This window comes from Myxocyprinus asiaticus, chromosome 5 (assembly GCF_019703515.2).
Source record: "Myxocyprinus asiaticus isolate MX2 ecotype Aquarium Trade chromosome 5, UBuf_Myxa_2, whole genome shotgun sequence".
Classification (NCBI taxonomy): Eukaryota; Metazoa; Chordata; class Actinopteri; order Cypriniformes; family Catostomidae; genus Myxocyprinus; species Myxocyprinus asiaticus.
The window spans coordinates 13,718,284-13,738,585 of NC_059348.1; the positions used below are offsets into that span (position 1 = coordinate 13,718,284).

Below are 20,302 nucleotides of genomic sequence, written 5' to 3' on the forward strand. Positions count from 1 at the left end.
AGTAACAAAATCCACATTCAATAGATATTCAAACCAGACTAGCATCACACAATGTATCCTTGTAAACTTTTTGGGTGAGAGACCACATATCATACTTGATGTAAATTGACGAAAACTTGGCCAAGAGCATCTTTAATAAACCAGTTTTCTACATTTCCAAAAATGACTGCAGTTGGATAATGTCTAGTGAGTATGAATACCTTTACACAGGCTTAAAAAATATACAATGCATAGAGAAAACATTTAGAAAAGAACTGCTCCAAGTCCAAACAAGTATCAAGTCCAGCAATTGCATCAAACAAATCTATCATCCATGGAATGGGGGGAAACCCCCTCAAATGACATGCTGCTTGTGTTGATGCATGAAGAGTTCAGAAAATATTAAGGTCAGGTTTTTAAAGACACCAGGATTTATTGCACATCTATACAGACAGTGCTTTGAAATGGCAATTATGTATGCTTAAAGTTTCTCCTGTGAACCACTGTTACTCCTGAAGTATTTCCAGACGTCGTGGACCGTACAGAAGGACGTATGCTATATGCCAATCGCCACCGCCAGACAGCTTCAGGATGTCCTCTGGGGTTACAACACTGACCTTATCATCATCAAACTTTACCCATTCATCTGTATAGAAAGAGTGAATAATCAATATCAGCTAGAAACTTTAGAAGACACTCCATAGAAATGAAAAAAAAAAAAAAAAGTTTTTCTAGGTTTTTAACAAATAACATTAAATTATCTATCCAACCATGCAAAAAGACTAACTAAAAGCTTGTTCGCTTTTACCCTTGCACAGCAACATGACAGTGCATTCAGACCCCTTCAAATTAATTTTTTCCACATCAACCTACACTCCATACCCCATAATGACAAAAAAAAAAAAAAAAAAGATTTTTGATAACTTTTCAAATGTATTAAAAAGAAAAAACTGAAATATCACATTGACATAAGTAATCAGCCTCTTTGGCAGCGATTACAGCCTCAAGTCTTTTTGGGTATGATGCAACAAGCTTTGCACACCTGGATTTGGAGATTTTCTGACATTCTTCTCTGCAGATCCTCTCAAGATCTGTCAGGTTGGATGGGGACCATTGGTGGACAGCCATTTTCAGGTCTCTACAGAGATGTTCAATTGGATTCAAGTCCGGGCTCTGGCTGGGCCACTCAAGGCTGGCTTAGGGTCATTGTCCTGTTGGAAGGTAAACCTTCGGCCCAGTCTGAGGTCCTGAGCGCTCTGAACCAAGTTTTCATAAAGGATATCTATGTATTTTGCGGCGTTCAGCATTCCATCAACCCTGACCAGTCCCCCTATCACTGCTGCTGAAAATCACCCCCACAGCAAGATGCTACCACCGCCATGCTTCACCGCTGGGATTGCACAGGTGATGAGCAGTGCCTGGTTTCCTCCAGACATGACGCTTGGAATTTAGGCCAAACAGTTCAATCTTCATTTCATCAGACCAGAGAATCTTGTTTCTCACAGTCTGAGAGTCCTTTAGGTGGTTTTTTTCAAATTCCAAGCAGGCTTTCATGTGTCTTGCACTGAGGAGAGGCTTCCGTCTGGCCACTCTACCATAAAGCCCAAATCGGTTGAGTGTTGTAGTGATGGCTGTCCTTCTCAAGTTTCTCCCATCTCCATGCATTATTTCTGCAGCTCAACCAGAGTGACCATCAGGTTCTTGGTAACCTCTCTTACCAAGGCCCTTCTCCCCCGATTGCTCGGTTTGGCTGGGTGGCCAGCTCTAGGAAGAGTCCTGGTTGTTCCAAACTTCATCCATATAAGAATTATGGAGGCCACTATGCTCTTAGGAACCTTCAATGCAGCTGAAATTTTGTTGTAGCCTTCCCCAGATCTGTGCCTCTACACAATCCTGTCTCTGAGCTCTGCAGGCAGTTCATTTGACCTCATGGCTCGGTTTTTGCTCTGATATGCATTTTCAGCTGTGAGACCTTATATAGACAGGTGTGTGCCTTTCCAAATCATGTCTAATCAATTGAATTTGCCATAGGTGGACTACAAAGTGTAGAAACATCTCAAAGATGATCCAGAGAAATGGGATGCACCTGAGCTAAATTTCAAGTGTCATAGCAAATGGTCTGAATACGTATGTCAATGTGATATTTCAGTTTTTTCTTTTAATAAATTTGCAAATGTATCAAAAATCAGGTTTTTATCTTTGTCATTATGGGGTATGTGAAACAAAAAATTATTTAAAGCATTTTAGCAAAAGGCTGCAACATAACAAAATGTGAAACAAATGAAGGCGTCTGAATACTTTCTGAATGCACTGTATAGGAATCATGAATTTTAATAATTCCCAATGTTAAAGATGCACTCAGTAATTTTTTCCCCATTTAAAAAAAGTTAAAAAAAAAAAAAAACTCCTAAAGAAATGAATTGTAATTTTGAAATATGTATAAAATCACGAGCACTCACATGAGATAAGGACTCTAGTCAAATCAGTAATCTTATAAAAACTTTTTTATTCTACACGGGGCAGGAGCGCCCTCCTGGGGGCTGCCATTTTAGTATTCAGCTGGCATGACCAGCTGAATACTACTCGCTTTATCTCAGTAACCGCCTTGTTATTGGACATTTTCACTCTTGGCTGATTTGAATGATGCTGCATCCACACCACTAAGTGTCACTGTAAGTCCACGATGACACAAGCAGAAAGTTACTGAGTGCAACTTTAGTAACAGCATTGTACTGAAGTAATACTGTGAGGTGGGAACAAAGTCATCCCTTCTCAAATGGTCGAGTTGTTTACGAACTGTTTGATACGATTGTTAATATGCAGAGACAACTACAAAATTAACATAGGTAAATTTTCTTGAAAATTGTAAACACTGTCTCTATAAAAATTCCCATTTGTTTGAGCGACCAGTCTAGCCCTTTACAATAACATTGAATCCACCAATGCTGTGAGTTCTGGGCAGGATTATCTGTTTGTTCGATCAATGACAGACGGGGGGAGTATTCAGAAAGCTGTTTTGAAAAACATTTCAGTTTAACTTTGCAACTGCGTTCAGTGGCACAGAAATTACACACATCAGCTTTAAATTTAGTTGTCAACATATTAATAGCTGGTTTAAAGACATTTAAAAGCAAATATTAACCCCTTGATTACTAAGAAGAGTACATGTTAAGTATGTACAGTGACACCACATGCTTGCAATGTTGCGTACTTGCGTGCATTGTAGGTTGCTGGCCTACATTTCAAACAATCTATGAGTGCATGCAGATTCACGAGGGGGCCTGGGTAGCTCAGTGGTAAAATACACTGGCTACCACCCCTGGAGTTCGCTAGCTCGCTAGTTCAAATCCCAGGGCGTGCTGAGTGACTCCACCAAGGTCTCCTATGCAACCAAATTGGCCCGGTTGCTAAGGAGGGTAGAGTCACATGGGGTAAACTCCTCGTGGTCGCTATAATGTGGTTAATTCTCGGATGGTGTGAAGCCTCACTACGCGACCACGAGGACTGAAAAGCACATTGGGAATTGGGCATTCCAAATTGGGAGAAAAAGGGGAAAAATCAAAAAAAAAAAAAAGAATAGATTCACGAAAGTGTACACAGAAATTCATTATGCTCGTGTTTCATGAATAAGGCCCAAAACATTACTTGAGCGAAATCTCCAATAATTCACCTTCTTTCCTTTTAACCCAAGCAACATAGTGGCCAGATGAACTGGATCGTCCCTGGTGCGTTAGAACCGCCTGCAGATCATAGTAACCACTGTTGTTGGAACCCAAGTCTAAACAGAACAAAAGTTATCAGTAAATAAACTTTTTTTTTTTTTTGTGGAGCAACAAATCTACACTCACCGAGCACTTTATTATGAACACTATGGTCCTAATAAAGTGCCCGACATGGTCTTCTGCTGTTGTAGCCCATCCGTGTCAAGTTTCGACATGTTGTTCATTCTGAGATGCCATTCAGCTCACTTCAATTGTACAGAGCGTTTATCCGAGTTACCATAATCTTTCTGTCAGCTCAAACCAGTCTGGCCATTCTCCACTGACCTCTCTCATCAACAAGGTGTTTCCATCTGCAGAACTGCTGCTCACTAGATGTTTTTGGCACCATTCTGAGTAAATTCTAGAGACTGTTTTGCGTGAAAATCCCAGGAGATCAGCTGTTACAGAAATACTCAAACCAGCCCTTTTGGCACCAAAAATCATGCCACGGTCCAAATCACTGAGATCAAATTTTTATCCCCATTCTGATGGTTGATGTGAACATTAACTGAAGCTCCTGACCAGTATCTGAGTGATTTTATACATTACACTGCTGCCACAAGGTTGGCTGATTAGATAATCGCATGAATAAGGTGGTGTGCAGGTGTACCCAATAAAGTGGTTGGTGAGTGTATATATTAGGCAGAATGTTAGCCTCATTTACCATTCACTTTAATTTTATGGAAAAAAGATGCAATGAAAGTGAATGGTGACTGATGCCAACATTCTGCCCAACATCTCCTTTTGTGCTCCACGAAAGAAAGCCATACGGTTTCAAACAACATGAGGCCGAGTGAAATATCCCTTTAAGAAGTTTAGCACCGAGTACTCACCGTCAGGAAAACAGAAAGGTTCATATTTTGGTTCTTTAGATGCCCCAACCTTCTGATTTACCTGTTTAACAAGAAATAAAACAATAGGGCATTGAAAATTGTTATTTTACAAACAGCTAAACATAGGTTTTCCTTCTGACAACATAGGGCACTTGCTTTCGGCTGCTGCTGCTGCTGCTCCTCCAGTTTCTTGTCCTCAACCTCCTTAAACTTTGACCTTACGGAAACCATCTTCTCTTGAAGTTCAGCAGTGCACAGCTCATAGACGTCCAGCATAAGAGGAAATTTAACATCCTAAACATATCAAAATTATATAATGACATCATGAATTACACATACAGCAGACATAACTCACCCTGGAGTAAAAGACCTACCTTAAGGACTTTGGCATTGACAGACTCTTTTTCTTTGTAATAGAAGCGGACCATCTGAATCGCCAGGTACGCCGGGAGACGGCTGATTTTGGACTTAAATAGAGAAATGGAATGAGTGACTGTTATTTGTAATTTACATATTTGATTAAAAAAAAAGAAAAATTTTTTTTTTTAAAAAGCATACCGATTTGATATAGAGGGCATTTCTTTTTAAGGAAGGAGAGAACTTTGTGATGTCCTCCTGTAGCCTCTTGAAAGAGAAAAAAAGCAGTAAACGTTAACAGGGGCTGTGAGCACTGGTAGCACTTCCTATGTGGAGCAACAGATCTAAACTCACCAATCGGAGTCCAGTGGCGAGATATTTTACTTCCTGATTGATGAAGCAGCTGAGCTGCAGTTGGCTCTCTGTGCCTTTGGTTGGATCTTCTTCCTCTGACTCAGTGCACTTCATACTGAACACATACAGGTTAAGGAATTTAACAGATTTCACACGCTGCCATACACCTATGGATTGTTTTTGGTTCAAATTTAAAAAGTGTACATCATAGGTCCAGTAAATGGTCACATTTTCTCGACAAACAAGTATGTCACTGTTATAAATCACCTTTTAGCCTTCACTTATTCATTTTTAATGGTGTGGCAAATGAATTTTAGAAAGTACAAATTTTCCGTGTCTCTCAATTAATAAATTGGTAAAAACTGGAGGTATAATCATAAAAGAAAAAAAAGAAGCAAAATGTGGTTTAAAAAAGATGGACTATAGCATGTCACACTAGGAAGCACAGTAGGTGTCTTGGAAGCTAATGGGGAGTATGAGGACAATGAGGTTTTAAAGGAATGTTCTGGGTTCAAAACAAGTTAAGCTCAATCGATAGCATTTGTGGGATAATACTAACACAAAAATGTATTTCGACTCGTCCCTCCTTAAAAAGAAATTTGACATTACATCGTCATGGTAACAAAGTTGTAAAATTGGCTATAACTTAAGGTTTGTAAGTGATTTTATCACACTAAAATCATGTTGACGTGCATATCCTTTGTCTTGTGGCGATACTTTTGAAACAGTGAGTATTTTAACATTCAAAAATTGGCCCCCATTCACTTCCATTGTAAGTGCCTCATTGAATATTTGCAATGATTGGTCTGTTTGTAACCAAAGACCCTCCCCCAGGATGATTAAAAACATCTGAGGTGGCTTTGGAAGATTATTTTAAGATCTATGTGTCATATCACATTTTATTTTGGCTCGTTTTAATCGGGAGCATCTGCAGTTTTTATATTTCATGAAGTTACAAGTGAAAATGGCAAAAAAAAAACAAAAAAAACCTGCTGACCCCTTATAAACTCTGTGCTTTCAAGGCTTTTACTCCATATACAGCACTGGATAAATTGAGAGACCACTGCAAAATTATCAGTTTCTCTGGATTTACAATTTATGTGTTTTATTCTATAAAGTACTGACAACATTTCTCCCAAATTCTAAATATAAATGTTGTCATTTAGAGCATTTATTTGCAGAAAATGACAACTGGTCAAAATAACAAAAAAGATGCAGTGTTTTCAGACCTCGAATAATGCAAAGAAAACAAGTTCATATTCATTTTTAAACAACACAATACTGATGTGTTAACTTAGGAAGAGTTTAGAAATCAATATTTGGTGGAATAACCCTGATTGTCAATCACAGCTTTCATGCGTCTTGGCATGTGAATTTATGCCACTCCTAGCGCAAAAATTCAAGCAGCTCGGCTTTGTTTAATGGCTTGTGTTCATCCATCTTCCTCTTGATCACATTCCAGAGGTTTTCAATGGGGTTCAGGTCTGGCGATTGGGCTGGCCATGACAGGGTCTTGATCCGGTGGTCCTCCGTCCACACCTTGATCTGGCTGTGTGGCATGGAGCATTGTTCTAATGGAAAAAACAATCCTCAGAGTTGGGGAACCTTGTCAGAGCAGAAGGAAGCAAGTTTTCTTCCAGAATAACCTTGTACGTGGCTTGATTCATGCGTCCTTCACAAAGACGAATCTGCCCAATTTCAGCCTTGCTGAAATCATCACCGATCCTCCAACAAATTTCACAGTGCGAGACACTGTGGCTTGTAGTCCTCTTCAGGTCTCCATCTAACCATTAGACGACCAGGTGGAGGAAACAGCAGAAACTAGGACCCGGGAGTAGCCGCCCGATTTCCCTTCACCGGTTCAGATGTCAAACGCACTCCCAGAGCCAGCCCGTGGGTTTGTGGGGCCCTAGACGAAATCATGAAAATGGGCCCCCTGGTGTGAAAATTGTCATAACTTTAAAACATCATAGAACCACTGCAAATGTGATGAGCAGATTTTTAAAATAGAAAGCACTAAAAAGAAGCACTATACTGTTTAGTTCGGTAATAACATGTCCAATAGCTTTTTTTCCCATCATGAAGATGTTAGGTTAAAAGGTACATGCATGCATAATGGAATATGCGTATTTTAGGTGCTGTGACAAGTCACCATTTTATCGCCTTATTCTGATCACCTTTCAACTTTTTTCTAGATGTACAAATAAACCAATGTCTAAATTAATATGTGGTCACGGAAACTGCAAGTATAATAATTACTACGTAACAGTATTATGTATAAATAAATTGACATTTTAAATAGGGCCTATAAACACAACACCTCGAAATATATATTTGTAAACAAATGCAAAGAATAAACACATACCTCTCAGAGTGCATAGATCTTTGCAGATAGTTTGGTTATTTTCCAGATTAATTGCTCATATGTTCACTCTATTCGAGTTTTTGCGTCTTTAAATCTGCAATGCTTTAATTCCTTCCCCAGCAGATTATTCTTGAGAAAACGTGAAAAGCCATAATGATTTGTCAAGAGCTGTTTCTGCTATCCTTTACACAAAGTAAGCCTCAAAGTCTCAAATAGCCACAAAGCAATATTTTTCACATCACTATGTTTTTTTGGCTTGTTTAAAACAGGAGAACTAGTCGTGTGTAACAGTTTCTCATTTTCTTGTTTCATGAAAATAAAAATGCGACAAGTAAGCCACATCTGTTTATAACATCTGTAACTCTATGCTGCAAACAAATAAACAGCTTTTAGTCTTTAGAGTAAAATTGTGTGCCTGTTGTATTCTATTCATTCATTAACGTTAGCAACTGTCTATCTGTGGATATTTCTGATATATTATCCTCTGTGCTGTGCATGAACTATCCGTTTCACTGACTGAGTGTGATGAAACGTCATTTTATGGTCATGTGAGTCTTGAGTTTGTTAGAACAATAATGTTATAATGGACAAAATTTTCTAACTGGTTGCATAAAGTACTTTGTAAAGGAAACATATTCTGAACTGGCAACTTTAAAACGCTTCTGCCATCTATATGACTGATGTTTTCATCCGTTTTGGTGCACGTGTGTTTGACCAGCCCACGTCAGTTATGTATAAATTATGTATACAAGTTGCTTCAGACTAGAAGTCGCAGGACTTTTCAGATGATGAAAAAAATTGCGACTTATATTATGGAAAATACAGTAAATTGTGGATTTTTTTTTTCTTTCAGCACAGGGCATCAAAGTACACAAACGTTCTGTATTTATTATTATTTAAGCGACTCAAGAGCATGCAAGCATACTCAGTATATTTCTGATTTATTTTCTCTCTGCATGGCAAACAACATGTATAATAAATCATATTTACCTAAATCTCAACATGTTAACATACTTTGATGAACTTGTATTTCATGCTACAATAATTTAATAAATACTTTTGAATCCACAAATGATATGGCCTTTGTTTGTTTATGAAATGTGGCTGTACACATGCAGACACACCAATGCAAAACTATAAATGCAAACCACCGTGTAAAGGCTGTGGCGAAGGATTACGCCGAAGTATAAATCAGCCTTAAGGCCTGAGAAGAAAACAGTGCTGTGCAGTCTTTTAAAGTGAAAACAACCACAGCACACAGAAGCCTGTATGCGAGCATTGACTGAGAAAGCAATACCGATATAGATCCTATACACACATTAGCAACAATAAAAGAGGCTAAAAGGATACGTAGTATCAAATTCAACACCAAAATATTGATCGATTAAGTTCTTCTTTTTTGTGGAGGCAGCCGCTCCACTTTCACTGTCAGCCTGCAATTCAATAAAAGACACACAAAAAGTATAAAAATGTTCTTTCTTTTTTCCTCAAAACAAATGGGTTATATCTAGATGGTAAACCTCATTCTACAGGAAGTCTCACACAAGAGCACATTTGCCACCACTGAGGAGGTTAGGATGAATCTTAAATGTTTTGCAGAACAAAGGTTACCATCCACAAAACAAATGTTAAAAACTATGTTAATAGAACTGTTTTAATTCTTAAAATCCCCATTAGTTTCAGTAGCAAAGTCATTGGAATACATATTACAGCAGCCTGACCTCCATTGGGGTTTCTGGTTCTAGAGGTTCTAATTTCTGCTGAAGGACTCGCATCATCTGGACCCAGCACTCGTTGGCATCCTAGGAAAATGGAAACATTTCAGCTAAAATTACCCAGAATAAATGGATTCAGCCAAGATTGTGTGACCTACAAGTTCATTAATCCTACAGAGAATCATTAATCATGTGAGAGAGCAGATGATATTTGTTTATACTGGTTTATCTCCTGACCTGTTGGAGGTACTGGCCCTGGTCTCCTTTCTCTGCAAACTGTGGGAAGGCCATGTGCAGGAACTGTAGCAGAATGATGGGTGGAATGCTCGAGGAGGTCTTGTCCATGGACTCATACAAATCACGCAGAGCTGAACGGAAAATTCATTTCATCATTTTTTATGAACTCATTGACCAATACGACATTTGAGCAATTCACAACTATACAGTATATATGTATACATATAAAAAGAACAGTAATAGCAATAAAGGTAACAAGTGGAGTTCTTCTATTATCCTTAATATTTATATTGAAATGTGTATTATCAGATTATTTTACTTACATTAAAGTGAGCAAATTTGTATTTAGTTTTCCTTTCAAAGTCAGTTAAAGCTCTGTTTTTGTCAGGTTTTATTTTGCTGTAATAAAGTGATATCTATATTACTATCACTGGCAAATGACCGGAGATGATAAAAATGAGGTATCTTTTACATTTTTAAAAAAAGTTCATCTTTGTTAGTTTTATACATAAAAAAAAAAAAAAAAAAAAAAAAGGCTTTAAAATGTCAAGTGGTGCAACTATCAAGTAAAAGGTATTAAAATAATTTCCTTGAAGCTTGAATACATGTGTACACAACTTAATCATTAATTTCCTAAATGTTTCCAAACATATTTATAAAGGTAAGAAATATTTTTAAATCATGAAAATCAATTAACTTTTCTTAGGGTTATGCCACCTGACCTGAACAAAATGTGACTTTTCATTAAAATGTCAATATACCTGATATTTTCAAAAAACTTAGTTATGAGGGTCTAAATAGTTCATTTCTGTTTTATTTATTTAGTTACCATGTTGGTTACACCACTTGACTTTGATTGATGAACAAAAATATGTCAAATATTAATAGTACTGTATTTTTAAACAAAATTGTTTCACTGCTTTATTTTTAGAGAAATACCAAAACATTATTCCTAACTATGTATGCCACCATTTCTTTTTTCAAGAATTTCAGTGTTTATTGAGACTTTGTATTTTTTTAAAGTAATTAAATACAATTTTAAGTAATTAAGAAATAATTTGAATGACAAAGAGATAGTTTTTTCACCAAAAAAATGAAAATTTCATATGTGAAAGTGAAACTAAACAGGCCTGACGTGTGACTTTCAGATGTAAAAGTGGAGATTTAGAGTAAACAAGGACATAAACATTGTTCTGTTTCTCACCCACACCTATTATATCTCTTCTGAAGAAATGGATTTAAACACTGGAGTCTTATGGATTACTTTTATGTTTCCTTTATGTGATTTTTGGGGCTACAACGTTCTGATCACCATTCACTTGCATTGTATGGACATACAGAGCTGAAATATTCTTCTAAAAATCTCCGTTTGTGTTCTACAGAAGAAAGAAAGTTGTACACATCTGGGATGGCATGAGGGTGAGTAAATGATGAGAGAATTTCATTTTTGGGTGAACATTTCCCTTTAATAGGTCTGGACAAAAAAGGAGTGTAATGTCATTAACCAATTATTAGATAGGTTGTATTTTGCATATGAATGACGGAAATGCTTTTTTGCTTCACTTTTGATGTGAAAAGGCCTAAAGTCTCAGTGTGGCTGCACCATTATACTCTTTTATGCATTGATATAGACCAGCTTTGCTTGAATGTGTTGGCCATGGTAACAACTGAAAGAATCAAGCCTATTTCATAACCTAACAACTAAGCAATGTGCAGCTCCTTTAGAATTTGCTGTACAACAGCTATAAAGTTCTGAGAAATCTCATCACCTGCTGTGATGTACTGGGAGGGCGCGTTAGCTCCAGAAGACCGTGAGGCACCAGAATACCTACAGGTGGAAGCAAAGCACCACAAGAAGACATTGTTACACAAAAAAAACAACAAAATAAAAAAACAATTTCAAACTTAACACAAAATGGAGCGTGATATGAAGGGTACTCTTAAAACGTACCTCCTGAGAGCATTTTTGAGCTCAGGCACAGAACGCAGACACTGCACTGTTGCATTCATGTAGCACGTGTTGCCCAGATTTGTCAATCCACATGGCAACTCCATCTGAACATGATGATTTATACATTAGAGAAATAATCCTGATCCAAGATCTGAATATCTCATACTAGGCTGAACACTCACAGCAGATGCGAGCTGCTCCTCCGTCATATCCTCTACAAACATGGGTCGTACAGCAGGCTCTTCAGGCAGGGCATCCGCAGAGCCCATCATCAGAAGGGTCATCCCCTACATAAAAGAAAGAAGATCCACTTAACTCAAGAAAACTCACAATTTTAAAGGTGTACTGAAGGATAAACCATTTTAGATCTAAAGCCTTATCATAATCTGTACAATAAAGTGTGATGTACAGGATATGTACTGTCATTACTGCAAAACTGTATCACCTGAAGGGGTTTATTTCGCAATAATGACTGGCTGACTGTACATTATCCCACATATTACATGGCTACTAAAAATAAATAAATGAATACGAAATACTGATTTGAGTTTCAATCAATTTGTGAGAAGAGCAAGGGGTGTTTTAAGAAACATAAACTAGCACAGCTATGTAAGAAATCAACAGTTACATTAGACTTTACATTTTAGTGGTCAAAATGATTAAAATACAGAATTATTACCCAGCTGTCTGGAATACTTGATTCTGATTGGTCAATTGCGCCATCCAGCAGTCTGATTTTTGAATGACCGCGCATCCATGGAAAAAAACAAAAAATGTTACAGTTGTGCTCAAAAGTTTGCATACCCTGGCAGAAATTGTGACATTTTGGCATTGATTTTGAAAATATGACTGATCATGCAAATCTTTTATTTAAGGATAGTGATCATATGAAACCATTTATTATCTCACAGTTGTTTGGCTCCTTATTAAATCATAATGATAACAGAAATCACCCAAATGGCCTTGATCAAAAGTTTACATACCCTTGAATGTCTGGCCTTGTTACAGACACACAAGGTGACACACACAGGTTTAAATGGCAATTAAAGGTTAATTTCCCACACCTGTGGCTTTTTAAATTGCAGTTAGTGTCTGTGTATAAATAGTCAATGAGTTTGTTAGCTCTCACATGGATGCACTGAGCAGGCTAGATACTGAGCCACGGGGAGCAGAAAAGGACTGTCAAAAGACCTGCGTAACAAGGTAATGGAACTTTATAAAGATGGAAAAGGATATAAAAAGATATCCAAAGCCTTGAAAATGCCAGTCAGTACTGTTCAATCACTTATTAAGAAGTTGAAAATTCGGGGATCTCTTGATACCAAGCCAAGGTCAGGTAGACCAAGAAAGATTTCAGCCACAACTGCCAGAAGAATTGTTCGGGATACAAAGAAAAACCCACAGGTAACCTCAGGAGAAATACAGACTGCTCTGGAAAAAGACAGTGTGGTTGTTCCAAGGAGCACAATACGATGATACTTGAACAAAAATTAGCTGCATGGTCGAGTTGCCGGAAAGAAGCCAATGCCACAAAAAAGCCCGGTTACAATATGCCCGGCAACACCTTGACACGCCTCACAGCTTCTGGCACACTGTAATTTGGAGTGACGTGACCAAAATAGAGCTTTATGGTCACAACCATAAGCACTATGTGTGGAGAGGGGTCAACAAGGCCTATAATGAAAAGAATACTATCCCCACTGTGAAGTATGGTGGTGGCTCACTGATGTTTTGGGGGTGTGTGAGCTCTAAAGGCACGAGGAATCTTGTGAAAATTGATGGCAAGATGAATGCAGCATGTTATCAGAAAATACTGGCAGACAATTTGCATTCTTCTGCACGAAAGCTGCATATGGGACGCTCTTGGACTTTCCAGCATGACAATGACCCTAAGCACAAGGCCAAGTTGACCCTCCAGTGGTTACAGCAGAAAAAGGTGAAGGTTCTGGAGTGGCCATCACAGTCTCCTGACCTTAATATCATCGAGCCACTCTGGGGAGATCTCAAACGTGCGGTTCATGCAAGACGACCAAAGACTTTGCATGACCTGGCGGCATTTTGCCAAGACAAATGGGCAGCTATACCACCTGCAAGAATTTGGGGACTCATAGACAACTATTACAAAAGACTGCACGCTGTCATTGATGCTAAAGGGGGCAATACACAGTATTAAGAACTAAGGGTATGCAGACAGGGGTAATTTCATTTTTTTCATTGTTGCCATGTTTTGTTTTATGATTGTGCCATTCTGTTATAACCTACAGTTGAATATGAATCCCATAAGAAATAAAAGAAATGTGTTTTGCCTGCTCACTCATGTTTTCTTTAAAAATGGTACATATATTACCAATTCTCCAAGGGTATGCAAACTTTTGAGCACAACTATATTTCACCGGTCATCCGAGTATTGGGAGTCATCTTTCCTACTTCTTGTATCACTCTGCGATAATGTGAAATTCTGGAGGTCATTATCACAACATAGTTGTGTTCTTTGTTATTGACCATACTTCACAAATTTTCCAGAAAATTGTAAAGCCATACTTACATTCTTCAGCTTGATATTTCCCCACTCATCATCCTGGTAAATAAAGAACAACCAGTCACACAATCACAATTACAATAACATTTTAGGACAACAAATAGCAATGCTCTCAATGACTTATCACCGCTGTTACCTTCAGCGTTCCTCCTTTCACCATTACTTTCTGTCTCTCTGGCTGAACTCCTGTCAGAGCAAAGAGCTGGGCTTTAAACACCATGGGCGGCTCCTCGGTGTTCAGTTCCACCGCGTCAAACTTCTCCTTTCCCCATTTCACATTCACTAAGACATCAATGACACAGCACAATTATTCACTACCACATTTTAGCATGTTACAGAGTGTGAAATAATGAAAAGAATGTTACAAACTGCCTCATTATATACTGATACACTTTGCACAGTGGCAGAAACTCACACAATGTTCTTTGCCGCTACAGAAATGATGTTAGAGTGTTTAACACTCCATTAACACACAACTGACATATTTTCTCTAGTCAAAACACATCAAATATCACCATCTAAACAGACTACACATGCTAACTAAAGGGAAGACTGCTTTTGGTCACAAAAGAACAAGGGCGTAGCAGCCGCGGGGGACACGTCCCCTGCATTCTTTAAAAAGGTGATTTTTGTCCCCCGCACTTTTCCAAGCTAAACCCATACCGAGTCCAAATGGATTTGAATACAGGATTCTTTGTGTTTTGTTACTTTGGGCTGATTGAGCAACCATCCAGTCAACCACAGGTGAGTTTCATGAGCAAAACAACCCTTACGTTATAGGACGTCAGTCAGACAGTCTAATCAACACGGCTCTGTTAATTTCTACAAAGCTGCTTTCAACAATGCTCATTTATCCATGTTTTTTATTAGCACTGATGTTGATCTAAATTAATTATCTAGAGATGAGGAACACACAAATGAGAGTTATTTATCGGCGTATCGTTCTTGATTGGCAGCATTACGTGAAATACACTGCAGAAAAACAAAACAAAGGACAATCCTTCTTTTAAGCACACATTATAAGTGGAGTGTATATCAGCACCTGAGTCTTCATTAAGTTATGCTTTTTACATTGTGTTTGTGAGGTAATAGTTTAATCGGATGTTTTTGACAATTTAAGCAGATTACTAGATCTGTGTTAAATATGTAAAGCTATTTTTAAAATCAGCTCCTGTTTTTTACCTCTATGTTGGTGTGCAGTTGACAAACTGTAGGAAAAAAGATAGATGTTCTTAGAACACTTAGGCATTTTACTGATGTGAATAGATATGTAGACACACTGTAGATACATGAAAATGTTCAGACGTTATTCAAACTCATCATTATTATAAGACTATTATTGTTGTCTTTTGATAAAAGTCATTCTCAGCAGCTCACAAACTGTTGGGAAATGATAGATTTGCTTTGTTCTTATAATGCTTAAAACCTCTAATAAAGTCTCTTTGTAGGTCTGTAGACATACACATTTTAAAGGATTAAAATTTTCTTTTGATCATTGATTCTGTGACTAACTAATTTCACACAAGACACTCATTTGGCACCACCTCTGGCATCACCAGAAATGGGCACTGAATCATTAAATGGATCTGAACGAATTTTGATGAACGTAATCAAAACACTCGAACCACTTGAATACATTTAAATCACACAATGCACTAGCACAGAGTAAAAAATTATATTGTGCACATGCACAATTGTCATTACTGTAATTGATTAAATTATTTATTCAGGACCAGCTTGTGCTCAGTCTTTTATTGCCATATGTGAAACAGAAACAGAAGCAAGTGCTCCACAAGATGCCCTTTCTATTTGCAGCTAATTTTGTAATACTTGAATCTTTAAAATACTACAAATATAAAAGTAAATAGTATATATACAGGTGCATCTCAATAAATTAGAATGTCGTGGAAAAGTTCATTTATTTCAGTAATTCAACTCAAATTGTGAAACTCGTGTATTAAATAAATTCAGTGCACACAGACTGAAGTAGTTTAAGTCTTTGGTTCTTTTAATTGTGATGATTTTGGCTCACATTTAACAAAAACCCACCAATTCACTATCTCAAAAAATTAGAATATGGTGACATGCCAATCAGCTAATCAACTCAAAACACCTGCAAAGGTTTCCTGAGCCTTCAAAATGGTCTCTCAGTTTGGTTCACTAGGCTACACAATCATGGGGAAGACTGCTGATCTGACAGTTGTCCAGAAGACAATCATTGACACCCTTCACAAGGAGGGTAAGCCACAAACATTCATTGCCAAAGAAGCTGGCTGTTCACAGAGTGCTGTATCCAAGCATGTTCACAGAAAGTTGAGTGGAAGGAAAAAGTGTGGAAGAAAAAGATGCACAACCAACCGAGAGAACCGCAGCCTTATGATTGTCAAGCAAAATCGATTCAAGAATTTGGGTGAACTTCACAAGGAATGGACTGAGGCTGGGGTCAAGGCATCAAGAGCCACCACACACAGACGTGTCAAGGAATTTGGCTACAGTTGTCGTATTCCTCTTGTTAAGCCACTCCTGAACCACAGACAACGTCAGAGGTGTCTGGGCTAAGGAGAAGAAGAACTGGACTGTTGACCAGTGGTCCAAAGTCCTCTTTTCAGATGAGAGCAAGTTTTGTATTTCATTTGGAAACCAAGGTCCTAGAGTCTGGAGGAAGGGTGGAGAAGCTCATAGCCCAAGTTGCTTGAAGTCCAGTGTTAAGTTTCCACAGTCTGTGATGATTTGGGGTGCAATGTCATCTGCTGGTGTTGGTCCATTGTGTTTTTTGAAAACCAAAGTCACTGCACCCGTTTACCAAGACATTTTGGAGCACTTCATGCTTCCTTCTGCTGACCAGCTTTTTAAAGATGCTGATTTCATTTTCCAGCAGGATTTGGCACCTGCCCACACTGCCAAAAGCACCAAAAGTTGGTTAAATGACCATGGTGTTGGTGTGCTTGACTGGCCAGCAAACTCACCAGACCTGAACCCCATAGAGAATCTATGGGGTATTGTCAAGAGGAAAATGAGTAACAATAGACCGAAAAATGCAGATGAGCTGAAGGCCACTGTCAAAAAAACCTGGGCTTCCATACCACCTCAGCAGTGCCACAAACTGATCACCTCCATGCCACGCCGAATTGAGGCAGTAATTAAAGCAAAAGGAGCCCCTACCAAGTATTGAGTACATATACAGTAAATGAACATACTTTCCAGAAGGCCAACAATTCACTAAAAATGTTTTTTTTATTGGTCTTATGATGTATTCTAATTTTTTGAGATAGTGAATTGGTGGGTTTTTGTTAAATGTGAGCCAAAATCATCACAATTAAAAGAACCAAAGACTTAAACTACTTCAGTCTGTGTGCATTGAATTTATTTAATACACGAGTTTCACAATTTGAGTTGAATTACTGAAATAAATGAACTTTTCCACGACATTCTAATTTATTGAGATGCACCTGTATATTACTATATACTGTAATATACTGATTCTGCACTGTAAGTGTTGGGTCTGTGCGAGCCCCCTACTGACAGCTGTGTCCCCCCACTTTTAAAATGACTGCTATGCTCCTGCAAAATAAGATACTGCATTATTCACTTTTACTAAAAAGCAATAAATAAATAAATAAATACAATAAAAAATAAATATAAAAAATATCGTTTTGACAGTTCTAGCATGAAATGAGTTTGAAATCTACTTAGATTAAATAAATAGTAAACCTGACACACACCAGCTATGAAGCATGCAAGGCAAGCTACAACTTGTGATGCATCAAATTTAAACTCGCACAGTCTATAAGCCGGTTATATAGCAATTATTCGTTAAACAAGCAAGCTGAACTTAAACTAATTTAAATGTGTGCTTTATTCCATATTTGTTACATTCATGAGGATAATTTCACTTGACAGGTATGACAGGCTAAAGTGCTCATCCTAATACACACAATAATGAGCAGGTTGTTATATACTAAACATCTATAGATTGCTGTGTAATGATTGCAGGTTTGATTAAATAAAACGTGTTTGTTGATTAACAACAGCTATAAGGGTTTAAAGCCAGTTTAATACACTATGTGCAGATTAGCCGGTGAGCTAACAGGCTGCATCACTGATGCTCACTTAAGACATTTGAACATTCACAGTGTAAACTCGCATAGAAAATAAACACATCTCCCAAATCAACAACATGATAGAAAGCCTTTTTCTACTTGTTCTGCAGCTTTTACGTGTTTTTTTTTTTTATTTTTATCGAAATTAGCCATTGAGGCCTGAAGCTAAATGTCTCGTGCTAACTGCGTTGCTTCTTCTCTCACATCTCTAAACTTTTTAAAGACTAGCACTAATTTAGGTATACAGTGAGCAAACCTGTAAATACGGGCATCTTTCTGTTTGCTTGTCTTTTTTAAAGCTCGGCAGTTCCGAAGGCCGGATGTGAGTCGTGATGCGGAAGATTTGTCTGTCTCCTAACTTCATTCAAACTGTGGCCCACAATGACGCTGCAACTGCATGCTGGAAGAATCGATGCGCTCGGCGAGCGAGTATGTAACCCTGGTGAGAAATTAGTATGACGAAGGCTTAGGTCATGAATATTAATTACACCTTCCCAACTTTAGCGGAACAAAAATGGGCTTTTCCCAATCAGTGGGCGTTTTCAAACCATTGAGATTCCCTACTTTAATTGGATAGTTTAGAAAAGCCCATCCCGGTTTGAAAACGCACACAGATGTGAAAACACCGGCCCACTTAGCCTGAAAGTCCGCTCCGAAGCAAAGGCTTTGCTAATGAATATTAAGATAAAGCCTTCAAAATAGTAGGATTGATTCATTCGTTTGGATTCAACAGTTTGTTACTCGCGGGTGACCAACATAAAAATGTTTTATTTGGCTGTCATAATTAATATATATATATATATATATATATATATTTGTAAGCAGATTTAATTTGCTGGGTAAAGCTTTTCGTGCACAAATGTACATTACTCAGTACAGTTGCGCTGTTTGTACAAACCTGCAATCATATCTGGACGCTCTTGTTTTTTTCAACAACCACAAAGTTTTTTATTTTTATTATTATTATTTTATATAAACAATAAAGACATATTTGATTCTGTTCCCTTTATAATGTTTTATCATTTTATAATCTGTTACTGTAATTTTCCTTTGAAGACTCCTGGCACTATTGCATTCAGTAAATAATGATTAAAAAAAAAAAAAAAAGATTTTTTTTTTTTTTTAACTTTATCAGCTTCTCTTTTGCTTTGGTAAAGTTTTTGTAAACTCTCAAAATGTTGCTACCAGTGTCAGAAAATAGCATTTACATTAAGGGGCACTATTTGCCCACTAGATTTGATTTTCAGCTAATTTACATCTAATGCATGTTTCAGGTGTGTAAAGATCTTTATATGTTTCCCTTCAGCGGGGCACACCCTTGTAAAGGATGCCTCCAACAACTGAATTTTAATCCTTTAACAGGGTTGGAAGGGTTACTTTTGAAATGTATTCCACTACAGATTACAGAATACATGCTGTAAAATGTAATTTGTAACGTATTCCGTTAGATTACTCAAGATCAGTAACATATTCTAAATACTTTGGATTACTTCTTCAGCACTGGTAGATTTTTTCACTTGTTCTGACTATAAAAACTCTGCCAGTACAGTAAGACAAAATACACATGTTAAAAATACATTCTCTGAAAAACCTAAATATCTTATGCAGTGTTGTTTCTAAAACAAGATCAATCTAATTGATCTTGTTTTAAGGATTTTTGGATATTTTTACAGGAAAACTATACAAAAATTGTTATCAAGAATACAATTTTTGCCCTAATATCAAAGGTCTTACTAGAAAAGAAGAAATTATGATCCAACGTGAATTTTCTTGATAAAAAAAAATATGATCATGCCTGGTAACATGTACATGTAAAATGGCTAGAAATAGCATTTTAGCTTAGCGTAAAGCTGACAATTTACACAAGGTTTATTTCTATTTCTTCTGCTCCAAACTTACTTCAAACGTACTTCTCTGTCTGCTCGTATGAATGTAACACATCATAAGAAAGTGTTTCACCGCTGTTCAAATGCACTTTGGATCGCATCATATATATGTATAAATGTTTTCCATCTGAAAGGACTAAATATTAAATTACACAAATGACAATAAAATGCAAAGTAATCTCTTCAGTAATCAAAATACTTTTTGAATGTAACTGTATTCTAAAT

The 20,302-nt window shown here is 37.4% G+C and overlaps 1 protein-coding gene across 1 annotated transcript; it reads right to left on the reverse strand.

The window, feature by feature from the left end:
* Window positions 1-101: 101 nt before the first annotated feature.
* Window positions 102-18,605, reverse strand: LOC127440949 (ubiquitin carboxyl-terminal hydrolase 14-like). Its single transcript, XM_051698040.1, has 16 exons — window positions 18,448-18,605; window positions 14,228-14,373; window positions 14,098-14,130; window positions 11,735-11,839; window positions 11,553-11,656; window positions 11,371-11,429; window positions 9,602-9,732; window positions 9,371-9,451; window positions 9,000-9,082; window positions 5,285-5,399; window positions 5,132-5,197; window positions 4,948-5,040; window positions 4,730-4,867; window positions 4,574-4,634; window positions 3,650-3,757; window positions 102-625 (listed from the first exon to the last, which is right to left on the reverse strand). Exons 1-16 carry the CDS (start codon window positions 18,461-18,463, stop codon window positions 486-488), a joined length of 1,479 nt encoding a protein of 492 aa, XP_051554000.1. The 5' UTR covers window positions 18,464-18,605; the 3' UTR covers window positions 102-485.
* Between the last annotated feature and the right edge of the window lie 1,697 nt (window positions 18,606-20,302).